Source organism: Daphnia pulicaria, chromosome 9 (genome assembly GCF_021234035.1).
Source record: "Daphnia pulicaria isolate SC F1-1A chromosome 9, SC_F0-13Bv2, whole genome shotgun sequence".
Taxonomy (NCBI): domain Eukaryota; kingdom Metazoa; phylum Arthropoda; class Branchiopoda; order Diplostraca; family Daphniidae; genus Daphnia; species Daphnia pulicaria.
In genome coordinates, this window is record NC_060921.1 from 4,302,616 (window position 1) to 4,316,852 (window position 14,237).

Consider the following 14,237-nt stretch of genomic DNA (forward strand, 5'->3'; position numbering starts at 1 on the left):
TCGAAATCTTAATAGCGGCCAAGCGGAATTATTCAAAACAATTGGAAGCCATTAAAACAAGGCACACCCACATCTTAGATCTTACTGCAATCAAATAATGTGGGGTGATATAAGGAAAACTCCTCGTCATTTTATTTTTTCCTTCATTATATTGAACTTAAAGAATTTGTACTATAGCCAAATCCCAGCAGTGTTATTAAGATCTTATTATTAAGATCTTATAATAAATCACATATTATAAAAGAATGGTGATAAAATTATAGATTCCAAACTATGATAACTGGTCGTGCAGCTTATTTGATAAGGACTGATATTATAACATCCAACATCAAATCATACGTGTACTGTTCAAATGTTCATTTACTTGGACGGGAATAGGGAAACAGATATGCCCTCCTCCCAAGGCTATCATCGTTACAAATGTCAAACTCCAAAATTTATTTTCCCCAGTCTTTTTTTTTTCTAACGGCGACATGTCACACTGCGCCAACAACTTTCCTCGTATGCTGAGGCCTATATAACTGTTCAATAGACGCTCTGCATCCTTGTAGTACACTCGAAAATGGATTCGTTTAATGGTAATCATCCTTTTTCTATTAATTTGATTCAACAGAAATATTCATTTCCTTAACAAACTTATTCAAAACTCGTTTTTCTTAATTGCAAACATATAATATCAAATAATGTCATCTTACATTCATTATTATTTGATTAATGATCGTGATGTTAAAGCGGAGTCACGTGTTTCGATCGCTTCGGTGACGGCTCGATTCCAACCAACCGGCGGCGGTGTCCAAGTGTACAACGTCCTCTACTTGCCGTCGTTGCAAAACGTGGTGAGCACCAGTTTCAAAGACGCCTCACTCGAGTCGACTTATCAACGATATTCACACTGGCAGCGCCAGAAATCGCTGATTGTCGTCAACGCCATTGACGTTGTTCTCAAAATCATCACCGCCGTGCTTGTTGTAACGCACCAACTCGGGAATTCCCCCGGGACCCATGTCAAATGTCCTACGTCGTCCGAGTGCTACTACAACAATTCGTCGGGTTCTAATCAATCACAAGTAGAAGATGAATTCCCAACTATAACTGTGATTTCTGCGTCTGGTTTGATTCTACTGAACCTCGTGATTTTTTCGCTTACCGTTTGTTGGAAAAGTTTCGCTCGTAATTACCTTCACCTGGCCGCCCTGGCCACTTGGCTCCTCATGAACTTTCAAGGTAAACAAATTGAGAATTTAATTCAAAAAAATTTTTCGCGCCAGTTTATCACAAATCGCTACTTGTTGTAAAACAAAAGTATCTGGGTGTTAATCCATTCCATTGTTTGTGTGTGTTGATTAGTTTATGTAGGTCTGGCCTTTGAAGAAATTGGTGGCACCGGTGTGCAACTTACCTCGCACATGGTGTGGTACATCTTATTCATTATTTTCGCCACTTACGTCATGTTGCCCTTGCCACTTTTATGGGCCGTGTTAGCGTCTGGAGCTTCAGTTGTTATCCATCTTATCACTTTCCTTGTGTTGGTCATAATTAATCCGTCGTCTCCTTGGGAGGTAATGTATAAAGATATCCTTGTTCAAACAATAACAAAACACAAATCCTGTCGACTGCTGTCAATCAAATCCAATTTCCATCGATCACTCGACAGAACGAACACTGCATTGCGGTCAGCAGCTGCGCCGATTTGGTCCTCTACATCGCCATGAATTTCGCCGGTCTGTACGCCAAATACCTGAGGGATCGGGCCGGAAGGAAAGCCTTTGCCGAGACGTGGCGATCCTACGAAATTCGTTTAAAAGCAGAAAGGGAAAATGAGAAACAAGAAAAGTTGCTATTGTCAGGTCTGCGTGTGTGTTTAAGATTATTTAAAATTTTCGTACAATCATCTGAACTGCTGTTTTACAGTGTTGCCACCATTTGTGGTTGCGGAGATGAAACGATACTTCGAGGAAGAGGACAGAGTCGACGTCAATCGCAACGGGAGCGTCGTCGTTCCCAAAGTGGTGGAAGCTTCGATAGCGGCGGCCGTGGCCGTCGTCGCCTCCGATCCCGTCCCGCAAACCTTCCACAAGATTTTCCTCCACCATTTCGACAATGTCTCCATTCTTTTCGCCGATATCAAAGGATTTACAGGTTAGTTTTTTTTAATTAAAAAGGATTACTCAATTAATTTTTATTCTATATATAGAATTAGCTAGCAAATGTACTGCGCAGGAACTGGTTCGAGTGTTGAACGATCTCTTTGCCGAATTCGACCGAATCGCTGAAGTAAATTTGTTTCTTTTTCTTTTATTACGACATTATTTTTAACCTAATAAGTTCCTATAATGAAAGGATAATCACTGTTTGAGAATCAAATTGCTGGGCGATTGCTATTACTGCGTTTCTGGGCTACTGGAAGCCCGATCCAATCACGCCGATTGCTGCGTCAAAACGGGACTGGAGATGATTAAAGCCATTCAATTCGTGCGCCAGAGAACTCGGGTGTGTTATTACATTAAACCCTTTTCATTATTACACACCCATTTGAATCCTCGTTTGAATTATTTAAATATGTAGGTGGAATTGGACATGAGGATCGGCATTCATTCCGGCTCCGTTCTATCCGGCGTCCTTGGCGTCCACAAGTGGCAGTTCGACGTCTGGTCGAACGACGTCACCCTGGCCAATAAAATGGAATCGGGTGGCCTTCCCGGGTATGGTTAAATGATTCGCCAGTTATCGATCACCTATATACACACGTGTGTTCCTATTTCATCCAGGCGGGTCCACATATCAAAGGCCACGCTCGATTGTCTCGTCGATACTTACGACGTCGAGCCAGGCTACGGCGCCACTAGGGACGCCTATTTAAAGGTAAGAATCGGTAATAAATAACCTATAAGGAATTATTAATTGCGAATCATGACATGCGGTACTACCGCTCATTGCGGACATGTAGGAACACAAGGTGGAGACTTACTTGATCGTCGATAAGCAACACGTGAAGCAACGACTCAAACCTAGACGACAGAGTCTTCGTCAACTTGTGCTGGAACGTCGGTCCAATACTTCTTATTCGAAATTTGACATTCAGAGAGGGAAAGAAGAGGAGCTCAACACAATCATAAGGAATCAAACAGCTGAGAATAGCCTCGTTCCAGTTGCTCATAAAAGACTATCCATAGAAGAAGACTCGATCATCTTGGACTCTAACCGACCACTGCCCAGCTTCAGGATCACTATTGACGACGTTAATAATACTCAATCTGACAAAGTATGCATAGTTTCGCTTGAATTGTTTTTCAAATTAAATTTTTATAATTTTTGAACAGAATGAAGATCAGATTTCGATTGGCGACATTTCCGACGACGATGAGTTTCCACATCACCTGCAACTTTGCGGTGCGCCATCGTTGGCCTCATTGTCTTCCGCCAGTGAGTTTATTCCGTATCCGATGAGTTCCTCATTCCGGAAGGATCGCTTTTCCATCGACAGTGGCAGCTCACAAAGATTCTCGATTGAGATCCCAGTTCAAATGTTGAGCCTTCAAGAGGAAGTGGATCAAATCATCGATGATTCAATCGAAATGGATTCCATCAAGCAGATTCGTGACCAACATGTCCATCCTTTGACCCTACAATTTTTGCTGCCCGACATGGAATCCACCGTAATGTTAATTTTTATTCTTATCATTATTACTATTTTAATTGTAATTTTATTTCATGCCGTTTTTAGTTCAGCAATATGCGGGAGAACATTTACAAATCGAACGCCTTCAGCGTCTTTATTATTTGGATTCTGCTGGCCGCTTCATTACTCATTGCAATCCCGATGTAAGTAATACCATTTAAATTTAATTTAATTTAAAAAAAAACGATTTCTAATTTAATTTGGGGGATTTAATTAAGGACGGTGGGTTTATGGGTCACCGCAGCTTCGGCGACCATCATATTAACAGCGGCAGTCATTTTGGCGGTGGCAGAAGAACTACCTTGGTTACCTGCCATTTGGATGAAACGAGTTTCCAATAAATTGACAGAAAACCGGACCCTGCGCAACTTGCACATCTGTTTCATCGTTGGCATCATCTTCTTAGCCACTATTATTAATATGGTAATAATCAAACCAAATTCCACATGCAATTCTGCGCTTATTATCCCCTTTTGTTAATTGTTTTCCAGGTTTTATTTGCGGACTACATGGCACATCTCCAAGTGCCGGTCTACCATCTGGAGAGTCAAAAAAATTGGTCAGAGGCATCTCAATCGAATTTTACTTTTACTTCCGCTTTGAATGAGACCATTGTAAAAGCGACATGTCTGCTACCTCAGTATCAGATGTACACCTGGGTATTGGCCATGGTGTGTCTGGGTACATTTCTCAAATTGAGTTACATCATCAAATCAACCGTTCTACTTTTGATGGCCATCGTTTACACGATTCTGATGACGGTAGTTTACCCGGAAGTCTTTGGTGAGATTCAGGTAGACGTTTTCAATTATTTTCTATTTTTTATTGAATTAAAAAAAGGAGGTTATATGTATTTCCAGGGAGACTTTGAGCTGTATGCGACGGAACGATGGTCTTTGCTGGTCCTGATCCTCCTCTTCTTTTACGTTGTGGGTTACCAGTCGCGATTGGTGGAAGTCAATTCCCGGCTGCACTTTCTCGGCAAGCAGCAAGTGGATCAAGAGTTGAATGACATTTCCGAAACGCGGAAATACAATACCCAATTGTTGAAAAACATTCTACCCGACCATGTGGCCAATTATTTTTTGGCAACCGAATCAAACCAACGGAAAAACGATGCAAGTATTTCTATTTGATTGATCTTCTTCTTGTAATTTGAATAACGCGCCCTTTTTCATACAGGATCTGTTCTCGCAAGCTAAAGACGGTGTAGGTTGCATGTTTGCCAGGTATGATTATTCATTACTCAGCCTAATTAATTATCGATTATTAATTACCTTGATTTGATAGCATCCCCAATTTCAGCGATTTCTACTCGGAGGATTTCAACAAAGGAGAGGAATGCATCCGCTTACTCAACGAAATCATAAGTGGGATCATTTTATTACTGTTAGATTTCCATTCCAGGGATTTTAATTAATATTCAATTTCCAATTTTTAGTTGATTTCGACGAACTGCTAGACGATAGCCGATTTTCTTCTGTTGAAAAAATCAAGACCATTGGCTCTACTTACATGGCCGTCTCCGGACTGGTCAATCAAACCGAGTGCGACCCAACAGCTAATAACGTAAGCTATATTAATAACGAGCAAATACATTTTAAGAATTTAACTAAATCCTGATTTTACCAGGGAAACCAGCACGATGAATATTGGCATCTTACAGCTCTGACGGATTTCGCAATGGCTATGAAAGACCGTCTGGACGAAATTAATCGCAATTCTTACAATAATTTTCAACTGAGAGTTGGTGAGCTTATTATGTGTAATACGCCTAAAAATTACTAACGGTTTATTTGGCGTACGTCGAAATTAAAGGTCTAGCTGTTGGTCCGTTAGTGGGCGGAGTCATTGGCGCTGGTAAACCCGTGTTCGACGTTTGGGGCAACACGGTGAACGAAGCCTCACGTATGGATTCAACCGGTCAAATGGGCAAGATTCAAGTCACCCGCGACGTCTACCAGGTAAAGCTCATTAGAATAAAATGAATCCTATTAAAACAAAATAATCCTGTGATATTGTTTCGAAACAGATTTTGTCTGAACGAGGATACAAGCTGCAGTCGCGTGGTTTCGTTCAAGTCAAAGGCAAAGGTCAAATGGAGACTTACTTTGTATTGGGCAAAGAAACGAGTTCGACAACGGGAGTCGTCCGACAGCAGACGTCCGTCCGAAATTCATGGGCCGCTGTCGTCTACAGAATGGCCTCCCGAAATCACTCGACAACTGCGAGGGCGACAACTCGACGAGAAGTTGGACCAACTGCTGCTGCCCAAAAAACCGCATTCTCCCGATTGAGAACTTTCCCGACTAGACCACCCCGCCCACACACGACAAAGCCTAATTCAGGCGGGTTCATTCAGGCTGGCCTTCGTTCAAAGGGTAGGGAGAACACTAGCCATGTTGTCTCGCCTTTAACCAGACCATTTTCTGCACGATAACATTCTTAGAACTTGGAAAGCTTCTGCCACCAATCGAATCTTCCAAATAGTCGACTTAACCGAGATCCAGTTAAACCGGAGTTGAGAGCAGACCCTGGACATCCTTCCCCATCGAATAACGTTGGGGTGAAATCAAACAGACGACTTTATATCCCAGGATCGCACGTTGAAATGCTTAATATTTATGTGTAAATGAATAATTGGGTTGATAAAATCAAGCATGTATTATGTAGCGCCTATTTTTATTTACACTTGGTTATTTTCCAGTTCGTTTGAAATGTCAAATGTGTTATGTGAAGCGGAAGGTCTTATTGTGGCGGTCTTAAAGTAATTATATGCGTTGTAGGGAGGCTCAGTGTAATTTTATAACCATTAGAGACTAAAATAATCCCGATTCGATGAGCGGATGTCTAGTGCGGTGTTGGGAGTCGCTCACTGATTTGAGAGCGCGCTCAGCGCTCTCCGCTCAGTGCTGAAAAGTGAGCGGCGCTCAGCTCGCGCTCGCCAACAAAAAAAGTGAGCGCGCTCGCCGCTCACATACAAAAAATTTCATTTTGAATTCTGTATATTTCCGTCTTCATGTAGCATTACAACTGCATTACAACTTACATAAAGATGAATTCTACTGGTTCTTATCGGAATTCCCGGTTTTTTTTCAAAAAAACTAATTTGTCAAAAGTGGAAAAAGATCTGAGATGATGTGATTCTGACATTCTGTAAAAGAAAAAGAATTATAGTCGATTTTGAATCGTCATCTAACTCATCTTTCAAGTTTAATTGCAAAATTCTTACCAGTATCAAATTGTCAAACTGTTTTTGTGTTTTTATTTGCTTACATTTCGAAGCACTTGAAATCAAGTGCTGATCTAGCTTACTTTGAAAGACATTCCCTTTTCCAGCAATACCAGCATTAGCATTGCATTACTATTGTTTCCATCTTTGATTTTCTCTTTACACAATCGTTCAAAATTATCCATAGTCTTGAAGCCTCGTCTGAGTGAGAGTATTCATTTGGAAATATTCCGTCATCCAATTAGTTTTAAATATTGACCGCTAGATGGCGTTGCAGTCATTGAGCTTCCGCTCAGGAGGTCTTCGCTCGCGCTCGCACTCACCATTTTTCAGTTTGAGCGATTTCGCTCGCCGCTCTGAGCGGCGCTCAGAGCGCGCTCACGAAAAGAGCGCGCTCCCCCCAACTCTGAGTGCGGATGAGAAAACCGCTTTGATCGTTTTTTAAACGGTTTAGATTTACGCGGGAAGTCGAGTCGATTTTTAAGCATTTCAATCGATATCTTAAGTTTTGATTTAGCGTTGTCTGCTACATTTTAAAAGTGTGTCATTACAAAAATGTGCTCGTCTCGAATCGTCGTCTCCAACTTGGCTCGTGGCTCGTGGCTCGTGGCTCGTGACTCATCTTTACAGAATCGCTTAAGACACAATCCATGCTGTTGAGCAGGTAAATAAAACTAAGAATAAAAATTGAATGATTGTGGGAGCTGAAATAGAAGAGTTAAACCTGTCCCAAATAAGTTGTGAAATGTTAGTTCCAGGCCTAGCATTTATCATGTAAGGCTGTTGATGCATGGCAGTTTGTTTGCAATGGCACCTTTTTCTTTGTGCAGATTTGAGGCTTGCTGAGCCAGCTATCATAACAACATGATAAGCTCATGGTATTACCCTGTCATGAGCTACAATCTAACTATCATCGCTAAGATGTTATGTTTTATGTTTCTTTTTGTTCCTGCGCCATGCTATAGATACTTTAATGATGCATGATTTTCATTAATGCAGTATTACATGAAAAAACTTAAATTCTCCTGTTTATAAAAAATAAGGGTTTACCCGCTGTCTCATTTTTAACTTTCCTGACTTTGTGGTTTCTGCCAATATTGTTTTGTAACCCATTTTGTTATTATTTATTTAGATAAACAGCATCCAATTGGATTGGGAAAATTCTCCTTTCTTTAAATCAACTGTGTCCTCGTGTACATCCATGTGAGTGTGGGTGTATTCACGAGGACCCCCTTTTTCCTATCCTGGCTAATTCATTTTTGCTGTGGATGGATGGAGTGGAGCACTTGTGGAATCCTAGTTGTACTTTCCAGGCTTAAAGGTTGGTAGGGCAAATGTATCACTATTCTTCCTCTTTGACTGTTTCTATGACGTATAGTACGGAATACGATTCGTGCTGGTTGAAACTGTTTTCAGTGTGTTTGTTGACTCAGTTAGGGTTCATTCAAAAACTCAATTGTAAAACGACTGCAGATCAGGCCCTGTTTTGTGCCCCACAACTTTGTATGTGGGTCTAAACAATCAAATTCGAAAAATATGTTAACCTTTAATCAATTTAACACAAGCTTAAGTAGTCCTATGACCAAGAGGGACCTGCCGCCACACCGGCATATCTTATCATCGTGTAAGTTAAATTAAGCTGACGACAATGATTATAATGTATAACTGGCAACAGATTACACAACCACTGATTCGTATTCAAGATATCGTGAAGGAGGGAGGGCGGAGAGGCGGGTTTAACAAGGACCAAGAAGGTAACCTGATAAGGTATAAAAGTGTTCATAGCGCCAATGCGGTTTCATTTAAACAGAGAGCGATGCGGCGAGAATACTTTGGCACATCTTAACAATTGTCTCCCGTGTTTGGTTCAGTCCCGAAAGCTTCTACACTCCCAGGTAAATTTTTTAAGACAACAATCAATTTGTCCCCGTGTGTAGTTTTATCTTTTAGTATCGAATGTGTATAAAAGTCGTAGTAAAAGAATATGGAACTGAATCATTGTTTTTTTATCAGACTGATAAAAAACCAAATGCTGTTGCTTTAAGCAGCTCGTACTAGTTTTTCTCTTTGTCTTTGCAAAATATAGACGGACATACGTACCAACGGAGCTGTAATGCTGCAATATGACAGGAGCAAAATTCTAGGGAACGGCACATTTGCTACCGTCTTTTGGGGCACTTGGAATGGAGAGGCCGTGGCTGTCAAAAGAATCGAAATGCACAAATTGAATAAAAGGTTCAAAGACAGGGAAGAGGTAGCCATGCGACAAATGGACCATCAAAACGTCCTAAAACTCAAGGAAGTACAGGAAAATATGGATTTCAAGTACTGGTTATAACATTTTGTCTCTCCGCAGTGTTTAATCATTTCTCTAATTTATCTAGATTGCTAGTTTTAGAACTCTGCATTGGAACGGTGCGTAATTACGTCAACGACGTTAACGACGAAAAAATGTTCAATCAAAAGATGCCGAACGAGGTTGAAGCGCTGATACAAATGACCAATGGGCTGGCTTACATCCATTCCCAGCATTTTGTCCATCGTGATATCAAACCGGAGAACGTCTTGATATCCTCCTCGTATGTTTTGAAAATCTCTGACTTTGGTGTCAGCAAACCCACACAACCGACCGGAAGTTTCTCAGTGACTAGTGGCCCTCAAGGAACGAAAACTTACTTTGCTCCGGAATATCTGCGATTAGAGCATCAAGAATCGGAGGAAAGAAAAAACATCAAAGCGGACAAATCGATCGACATCTTTTCTTTGGGCTGCCTCTTTTTCACTTACATAATGAGAAAGGGGCCTTACGCTCACCTGTTCGCAACACCAGGAATGCAGTTCAATTCCAAAGAAAACTACGACATTGACGTCACTAATAATATACTCAAGGACAAAAAGTTTCTGGAAAAGAACGGTAACATTTAATTAGCCAACGTTTTAGCGGTAGTTTCAATTATTTCTTTTGGTTTAAGGACTATCAAAGGGACACTACGCGTTTAAAATGATTGACGGAATGACCAAAGCCAAGTCTAAGGATCGCTGGGGCTTGGACGAAAAGAAATTTGGTTCCAACTCTCAGACAGTTATTGAAACTCTGAAACTAGAACAACGACGTCAAAATGGACCGAAGCAGACCGTAGTGTAGAGACCCAACATAATTTTTTAAAAATAACAATTCAACTCGCATAATCTGAAAATATAATAATTCAGTGGCCTCACAGTGTGCTATCTTAATCTAACGTTTTATCACCTATCATGCTTTAAGGTCAAATTTAGATGTACAATTGTAAAGCTTTCCCTATTAGATAAGATTGATATCTAGTCGTCGCCTAGTACTGTAATGCTTTCTAATTAGATGAAATCGGAAAGGAGAAAACGGAGGAATAAACGCTGCAACGTTGTGCGGCTCTGAAACAAGAACATCCGAGAACATCGACATGAAAACATCTGAATCTGCAGGTAATTTTTACTGTCTAAACAAATAATTCATCATAATGCGAGTGATTTGCTTTCTGGACTAGAGATTCTAGAAAAAGTCTTACAGTATGACAGACAAAACATGTTGGGGAGAGGCACGTTTGCAGCCGTCTTTTCGGGCACTCTGGATGGACAGCCGATCGCCGTCAAACGAATTCTCCTATACAATTTGAATAAAAATTTCAAGACCAGGGAAGAAGCTGCCATGAGAATAATGGATCACCCGAACGTTCTGAAACTCCTGGACGTTAGAGAAGATGCCGATCTCAAGTGATATTTATCAATTCTACTCTGAATAATTTTCTATTATGACCTTATTCAATATTTGTAGGTATTTGATACTGGAAATTTGCATTGGGACTGTCCAAAATTACATTGACGGTGATGAAAAGCTTACCGGTAAAATGCCGTCCGAGATTGAAGCTTTGTGGCAAATGGCCGACGGGCTGGCTTACATCCATTCCAAAAATATTGTCCATCGAGATATTAAGCCAGACAACGTGCTCATTTCTTCCTCGTTCGTTATTAAAATCTCCGACTTTGGCGTCAGCAAACCCACCCAGCCAACCGGAAGTTTCTCTACAAACAGCGGCGCCAAAGGAACCAGGATCTACTCTGCTCCGGAGTATCTGCAACTGGAAGACAAGACCCTCTCCCCGGAAGAGAAGAAAACCATCAGAGCGGACAAATCGATCGACATCTTTTCTTTGAGTTCAATTACATAACCAAGAAAAGCCCTTACAATCATCTGTTCGCCACCCCCTAAAAGCAATACTACTCGATTGACGATTTCACCAGTGACATCACCACCAACATCCGCAGCGGGAAAATTTTTCTAAAAGACATAAGTTAATGCCTTCATTTAAAATGGGAAACTGTTGAAATAATTTCTTTGCTTTTAACTTTCAGGACTACCCAGTGGGCACTACGCTTTAAAAAATGATTGACGGAATGACCAAAGCCGATTCCAAAGATCGTTTGGGATTGAATGAAAAGAAACCTGGGTCTAACCCTGAAACAGTAATTTAAATTCTCAAGAAGGAAATGAAATAAATGTGACGCAAATTGAAATTAAGGAAATAAGTACACTGGAAACCTTTAAATAAGTACCGTAACCTTTTGACCTTTGTTTTCGATTTTTTTTTTTTACAAATTTTACAATCGGCGACCTCACGAATGCATTATGTTTGGATTTATAGAACAATCGTAACCCGGGAAACGTTGCGTGCCATCCGTGCGGCGGACTCGGCGGACCCGGCTTCCACATGTGTGCGTCACACTGTATACCTGTCTCCTGCCCCTTAATAAAATACTCTCATTTATGAGATTGGCTTTCAAATGCCTTGAGAGATCATGAAAAAATTACCATTCAGCCATACCCATAAGGGTATTTCTGAATTCGAGTAATCGATAGGCAGCCATATGCAGGGCAACGCAGGTACTGGAATAGAATTCCCTGGAAATAGTGGACAGCGGAAAATCAAACGGATAACTTGATCGACAAATTCGTGGTGGTCAGATGCTTGACGAAAGCCAGCACGTGAAAATGAGAGCGACAATGGTGCTCCCAGTGTTTTACGTGCTGCTACATTCCCTCGTGATTGCGAGTTGTGATTGGAAAGTCGGAGGTGTCCCCGAAGGTACTGCCAGTCAACTACCAAAGCCGCGCAATTATTTACAAGGAAAGGAATTGCAAATCGTTGCAGGCCATGTAAGTTCATTTGATATCTGTGACAATTATTCCACTGCTAAATCAATCGATTATAAGATAATTAATAATTTGATAGTTTCCACCACCGATTGTTATTTCAAGAAATTCTTCCGGACAAGTAATTGGATATTCTGGCGTGTTGGTTCACCAACTCCTCTATCTGTCCCAGAGGTTAAAATTCACGTAAGTAAAATCAGTATCAGATTAAGTTTAAACTATTAACGTTATTGGTGAAAATGTTCAGGTACAAAATATTTCCAGCGGCGGTTAACACAAATGGAGTCAAAATCAACGGAACTTGGAATGGCATAATAGGAACCCTTCTAAGAGAAGTATAAATATTAGCGAATTTTCCATTGTGTACATGATGTTAAAATACCTGATTTCTTTTCTAGGAAGCCGACTTGGGTCTAGTGCCGGTAGCTATTTCTCTAGAACGGTACCAAGCTATTGACTTTTGCGGATTGGTTGGCGGGGACTTCACTGGCCTTTTAGTCAAATATCCTACCTCTGCCGTTTCCTATACTGCCACCATCGACGTGTTCACTATTGGAGTAAAACACCCAATTAATTAACTAATTTAATTTCTCTTTCACTTATACTAGCAATTGTTTAAAACAAATTGTTACGGCTGTAGACCTGGTTCGGATTCATAATATGTGCAACCGTTATTGCCGGATTTTATCTCATACTGACCTTCATGGCCAAAAAATTACTCGAGTCTCTGGCACTTGTCGAACGTATCGCGGCAAACTCCAGAGTCGTTGCAAACGGTAACTTTTGTTAACCTAAATATCAAATTAATACGTTTCAGCGCTAAAATTGTAATTTTAGAAAGTTTTCTGTGTGTTGTGTATGTATTCAAAGGAGGAGGCTCTCGATTCGGCCAGTGGTCGCAACACCTTCTACTCCTCACCTGGAGTCTGGTAGCTTTCGTCTTCGTCAAAACCTACACTTCTACTTTAACGTCCCATTACATGTCGACGATCTACAAAAGTCCGGAAATCAATACCTTTGCAGACCTGGCAGCTTCTACAACCTACAAGGCAACCGTCGGGGTCGGATCAATCCAAGAAATTGATCTATTGGTTATTTTTATAACTCTTAAAGTGGAACGTGATTTAGCGCTTATCGTTTTAATTTTTTTGTGGGATTAATTCTATTTTCAAGATGGCAAAGACGGGGGATCTGAAACGCGTTGCTGACAATCTCAGCAAGTGTCCAGAATGCAGGAAATTCAGCTTGGACGAACTAGCCTTGCCCGTTTTAGAGAAGGACCACTATGTTGCGATAACGGTAAAATTTTTTAAAAGATATATTGCTGCTCAGAATTTACTTACGATTTGTTTGCCATTAGCCCACAAAAGTTGGAAGAGCTTTAATGCAAAAGTATTCGTCCGAGAGAGGCCACTGTCGCCTCACAATGGCGAAAGAATTATTTTCGTGGAAGCCCATGTATTTTGCAGTTCCAAAATCCAGTCCTTATCAGGAGGAAATTAATCGAGAGTAACTTTAATAAAATAAGTCATAATTTTTTTTATTTGAATAATTTCAGAAATGACTGGACTAGGTCCTTATGGTTTCATGCTGCTGGACTACACGATTATTGGTATTTTAAGCTTGAAAAGTTTCCACGGCACTGCCAGCTGAATTACAACAACAAAGGAGTCGTGACGAAAAGATCCAGTAGAAGCCGACTTAAACTTCAGCAGTTTTACTTGCCATTTTTAATTCTTTTCAGTGGTTTCATGCTGGCCATCGTCCAGTTTTGTCGCGAAAGATTTATTCATTCTCGATGAGGACTTATTTTCCTTTACAAGATAAAAGATACTAAGATAGTATGTATATCGCAACACTCCGTTATTTTTAAATACTATAAAGTAAAAAGGACTACATAAAACTTTAACAGTTGTTCTTTGATTCTTGTGTAAAATTCAAAATTTGTTAATTATTATTACTGTAAGGTATATATAATCAGTTTAAGCCTTATATTATATATTCCGTGGTACAGGTTGTTTACTGGTCTTAAGTTGGAGTCAAATAAAGACAAAAGGAAGGATGAAGTTGTATTCTTCTTTCGATTTTTGAAAATTTACCACCCTGACAGCCCCCTCCCCAAGTCCACCGTTCAAAGTATA

The 14,237-nt window shown here is 40.5% G+C and overlaps 5 protein-coding genes across 10 annotated transcripts in view; 4 read left to right on the forward strand and 1 right to left on the reverse strand.

Annotated features, from left to right (window-relative positions):
* LOC124313083 (dipeptidase 1-like) overlaps positions 1-14,237 on the reverse strand; it is a 1,013,891-nt gene that overhangs the window by 975,242 nt on the left and 24,412 nt on the right. The window lies entirely within an intron of this gene.
* On the forward strand, positions 426-6,119 carry LOC124313537 (adenylate cyclase type 8-like). The gene is made up of 21 exons (XM_046778506.1): positions 426-578; positions 733-1,224; positions 1,348-1,559; positions 1,655-1,847; positions 1,912-2,139; positions 2,195-2,274; positions 2,341-2,490; positions 2,566-2,702; positions 2,769-2,862; positions 2,948-3,262; positions 3,321-3,656; positions 3,725-3,822; positions 3,898-4,102; positions 4,171-4,473; positions 4,540-4,781; positions 4,855-4,908; positions 4,970-5,049; positions 5,121-5,248; positions 5,312-5,429; positions 5,498-5,643; positions 5,712-6,119. Exons 1-21 carry the CDS (start codon positions 563-565, stop codon positions 6,117-6,119), a joined length of 4,035 nt encoding a protein of 1,344 aa, XP_046634462.1. The 5' UTR covers positions 426-562.
* LOC124313203 (serine/threonine-protein kinase/endoribonuclease ire-1-like) lies at positions 7,456-10,129 on the forward strand. Of its 5 annotated transcripts, none has more exons than XM_046777998.1 (6): positions 7,456-7,575; positions 8,044-8,232; positions 8,587-8,806; positions 8,998-9,236; positions 9,296-9,825; positions 9,884-10,129. In XM_046777998.1, the coding sequence occupies exons 3-6, from the start codon at positions 8,702-8,704 to the stop codon at positions 10,054-10,056; spliced, it is 1,047 nt and encodes a 348-aa protein (XP_046633954.1). In that variant the 5' UTR covers positions 7,456-7,575; positions 8,044-8,232; positions 8,587-8,701; the 3' UTR covers positions 10,057-10,129. The 5 variants fall into 5 exon arrangements, with proteins under 5 accessions (XP_046633954.1, XP_046633957.1, XP_046633959.1 ...); XM_046778001.1 differs by having other exon boundaries at positions 8,722-8,806; XM_046778002.1 differs by lacking the exons at positions 7,456-7,575; positions 8,044-8,232 and adding an exon at positions 8,309-8,535 and having other exon boundaries at positions 8,615-8,665; positions 8,722-8,806.
* Positions 10,349-11,113, forward strand: LOC124313806 (probable serine/threonine-protein kinase PBL28). Its single transcript, XM_046778615.1, has 3 exons — positions 10,349-10,370; positions 10,433-10,658; positions 10,720-11,113. Exons 1-3 carry the CDS (start codon positions 10,349-10,351, stop codon positions 11,111-11,113), a joined length of 642 nt encoding a protein of 213 aa, XP_046634571.1.
* On the forward strand, positions 11,103-14,151 carry LOC124313067 (glutamate receptor ionotropic, delta-2-like). 2 transcript variants are annotated; one of them, XM_046777781.1, is made up of 11 exons: positions 11,103-11,236; positions 11,298-11,494; positions 11,588-12,099; positions 12,176-12,282; positions 12,344-12,431; positions 12,495-12,653; positions 12,737-12,872; positions 12,967-13,187; positions 13,270-13,395; positions 13,457-13,605; positions 13,670-14,151. In XM_046777781.1, the coding sequence occupies exons 3-11, from the start codon at positions 11,908-11,910 to the stop codon at positions 13,896-13,898; spliced, it is 1,407 nt and encodes a 468-aa protein (XP_046633737.1). In that variant the 5' UTR covers positions 11,103-11,236; positions 11,298-11,494; positions 11,588-11,907; the 3' UTR covers positions 13,899-14,151. The 2 variants fall into 2 exon arrangements, with proteins under 2 accessions (XP_046633737.1, XP_046633738.1); XM_046777782.1 differs by having other exon boundaries at positions 12,970-13,187.

Coding starts and splice junctions, on each gene's coding strand:
- LOC124313537 (XM_046778506.1), top strand. Junction 2,491..2,565: donor TCGTGCGCCAGAGAACTCGG/GTGTGTTATTAC, acceptor TTAAATATGTAG/GTGGAATTGGACATGAGGAT. Junction 5,050..5,120: donor CTTACTCAACGAAATCATAA/GTGGGATCATTT, acceptor TCCAATTTTTAG/TTGATTTCGACGAACTGCTA.
- LOC124313203 (XM_046777998.1), top strand. CDS start 8,702: ATGCGGTTTCATTTAAACAGAGAGCGATGCGGCGAGAATACTTTGGCA. Junction 9,237..9,295: donor CAGGAAAATATGGATTTCAA/GTACTGGTTATA, acceptor TAATTTATCTAG/ATTGCTAGTTTTAGAACTCT. Junction 9,826..9,883: donor AAAGTTTCTGGAAAAGAACG/GTAACATTTAAT, acceptor TTTTGGTTTAAG/GACTATCAAAGGGACACTAC.
- LOC124313806 (XM_046778615.1), top strand. CDS start 10,349: ATGAAAACATCTGAATCTGCAG. Junction 10,371..10,432: donor GAAAACATCTGAATCTGCAG/GTAATTTTTACT, acceptor TTTCTGGACTAG/AGATTCTAGAAAAAGTCTTA. Junction 10,659..10,719: donor AGAGAAGATGCCGATCTCAA/GTGATATTTATC, acceptor CAATATTTGTAG/GTATTTGATACTGGAAATTT.
- LOC124313067 (XM_046777781.1), top strand. CDS start 11,908: ATGCTTGACGAAAGCCAGCACGTGAAAATGAGAGCGACAATGGTGCTC. Junction 12,283..12,343: donor TCCCAGAGGTTAAAATTCAC/GTAAGTAAAATC, acceptor GAAAATGTTCAG/GTACAAAATATTTCCAGCGG. Junction 12,432..12,494: donor TAGGAACCCTTCTAAGAGAA/GTATAAATATTA, acceptor TTTCTTTTCTAG/GAAGCCGACTTGGGTCTAGT.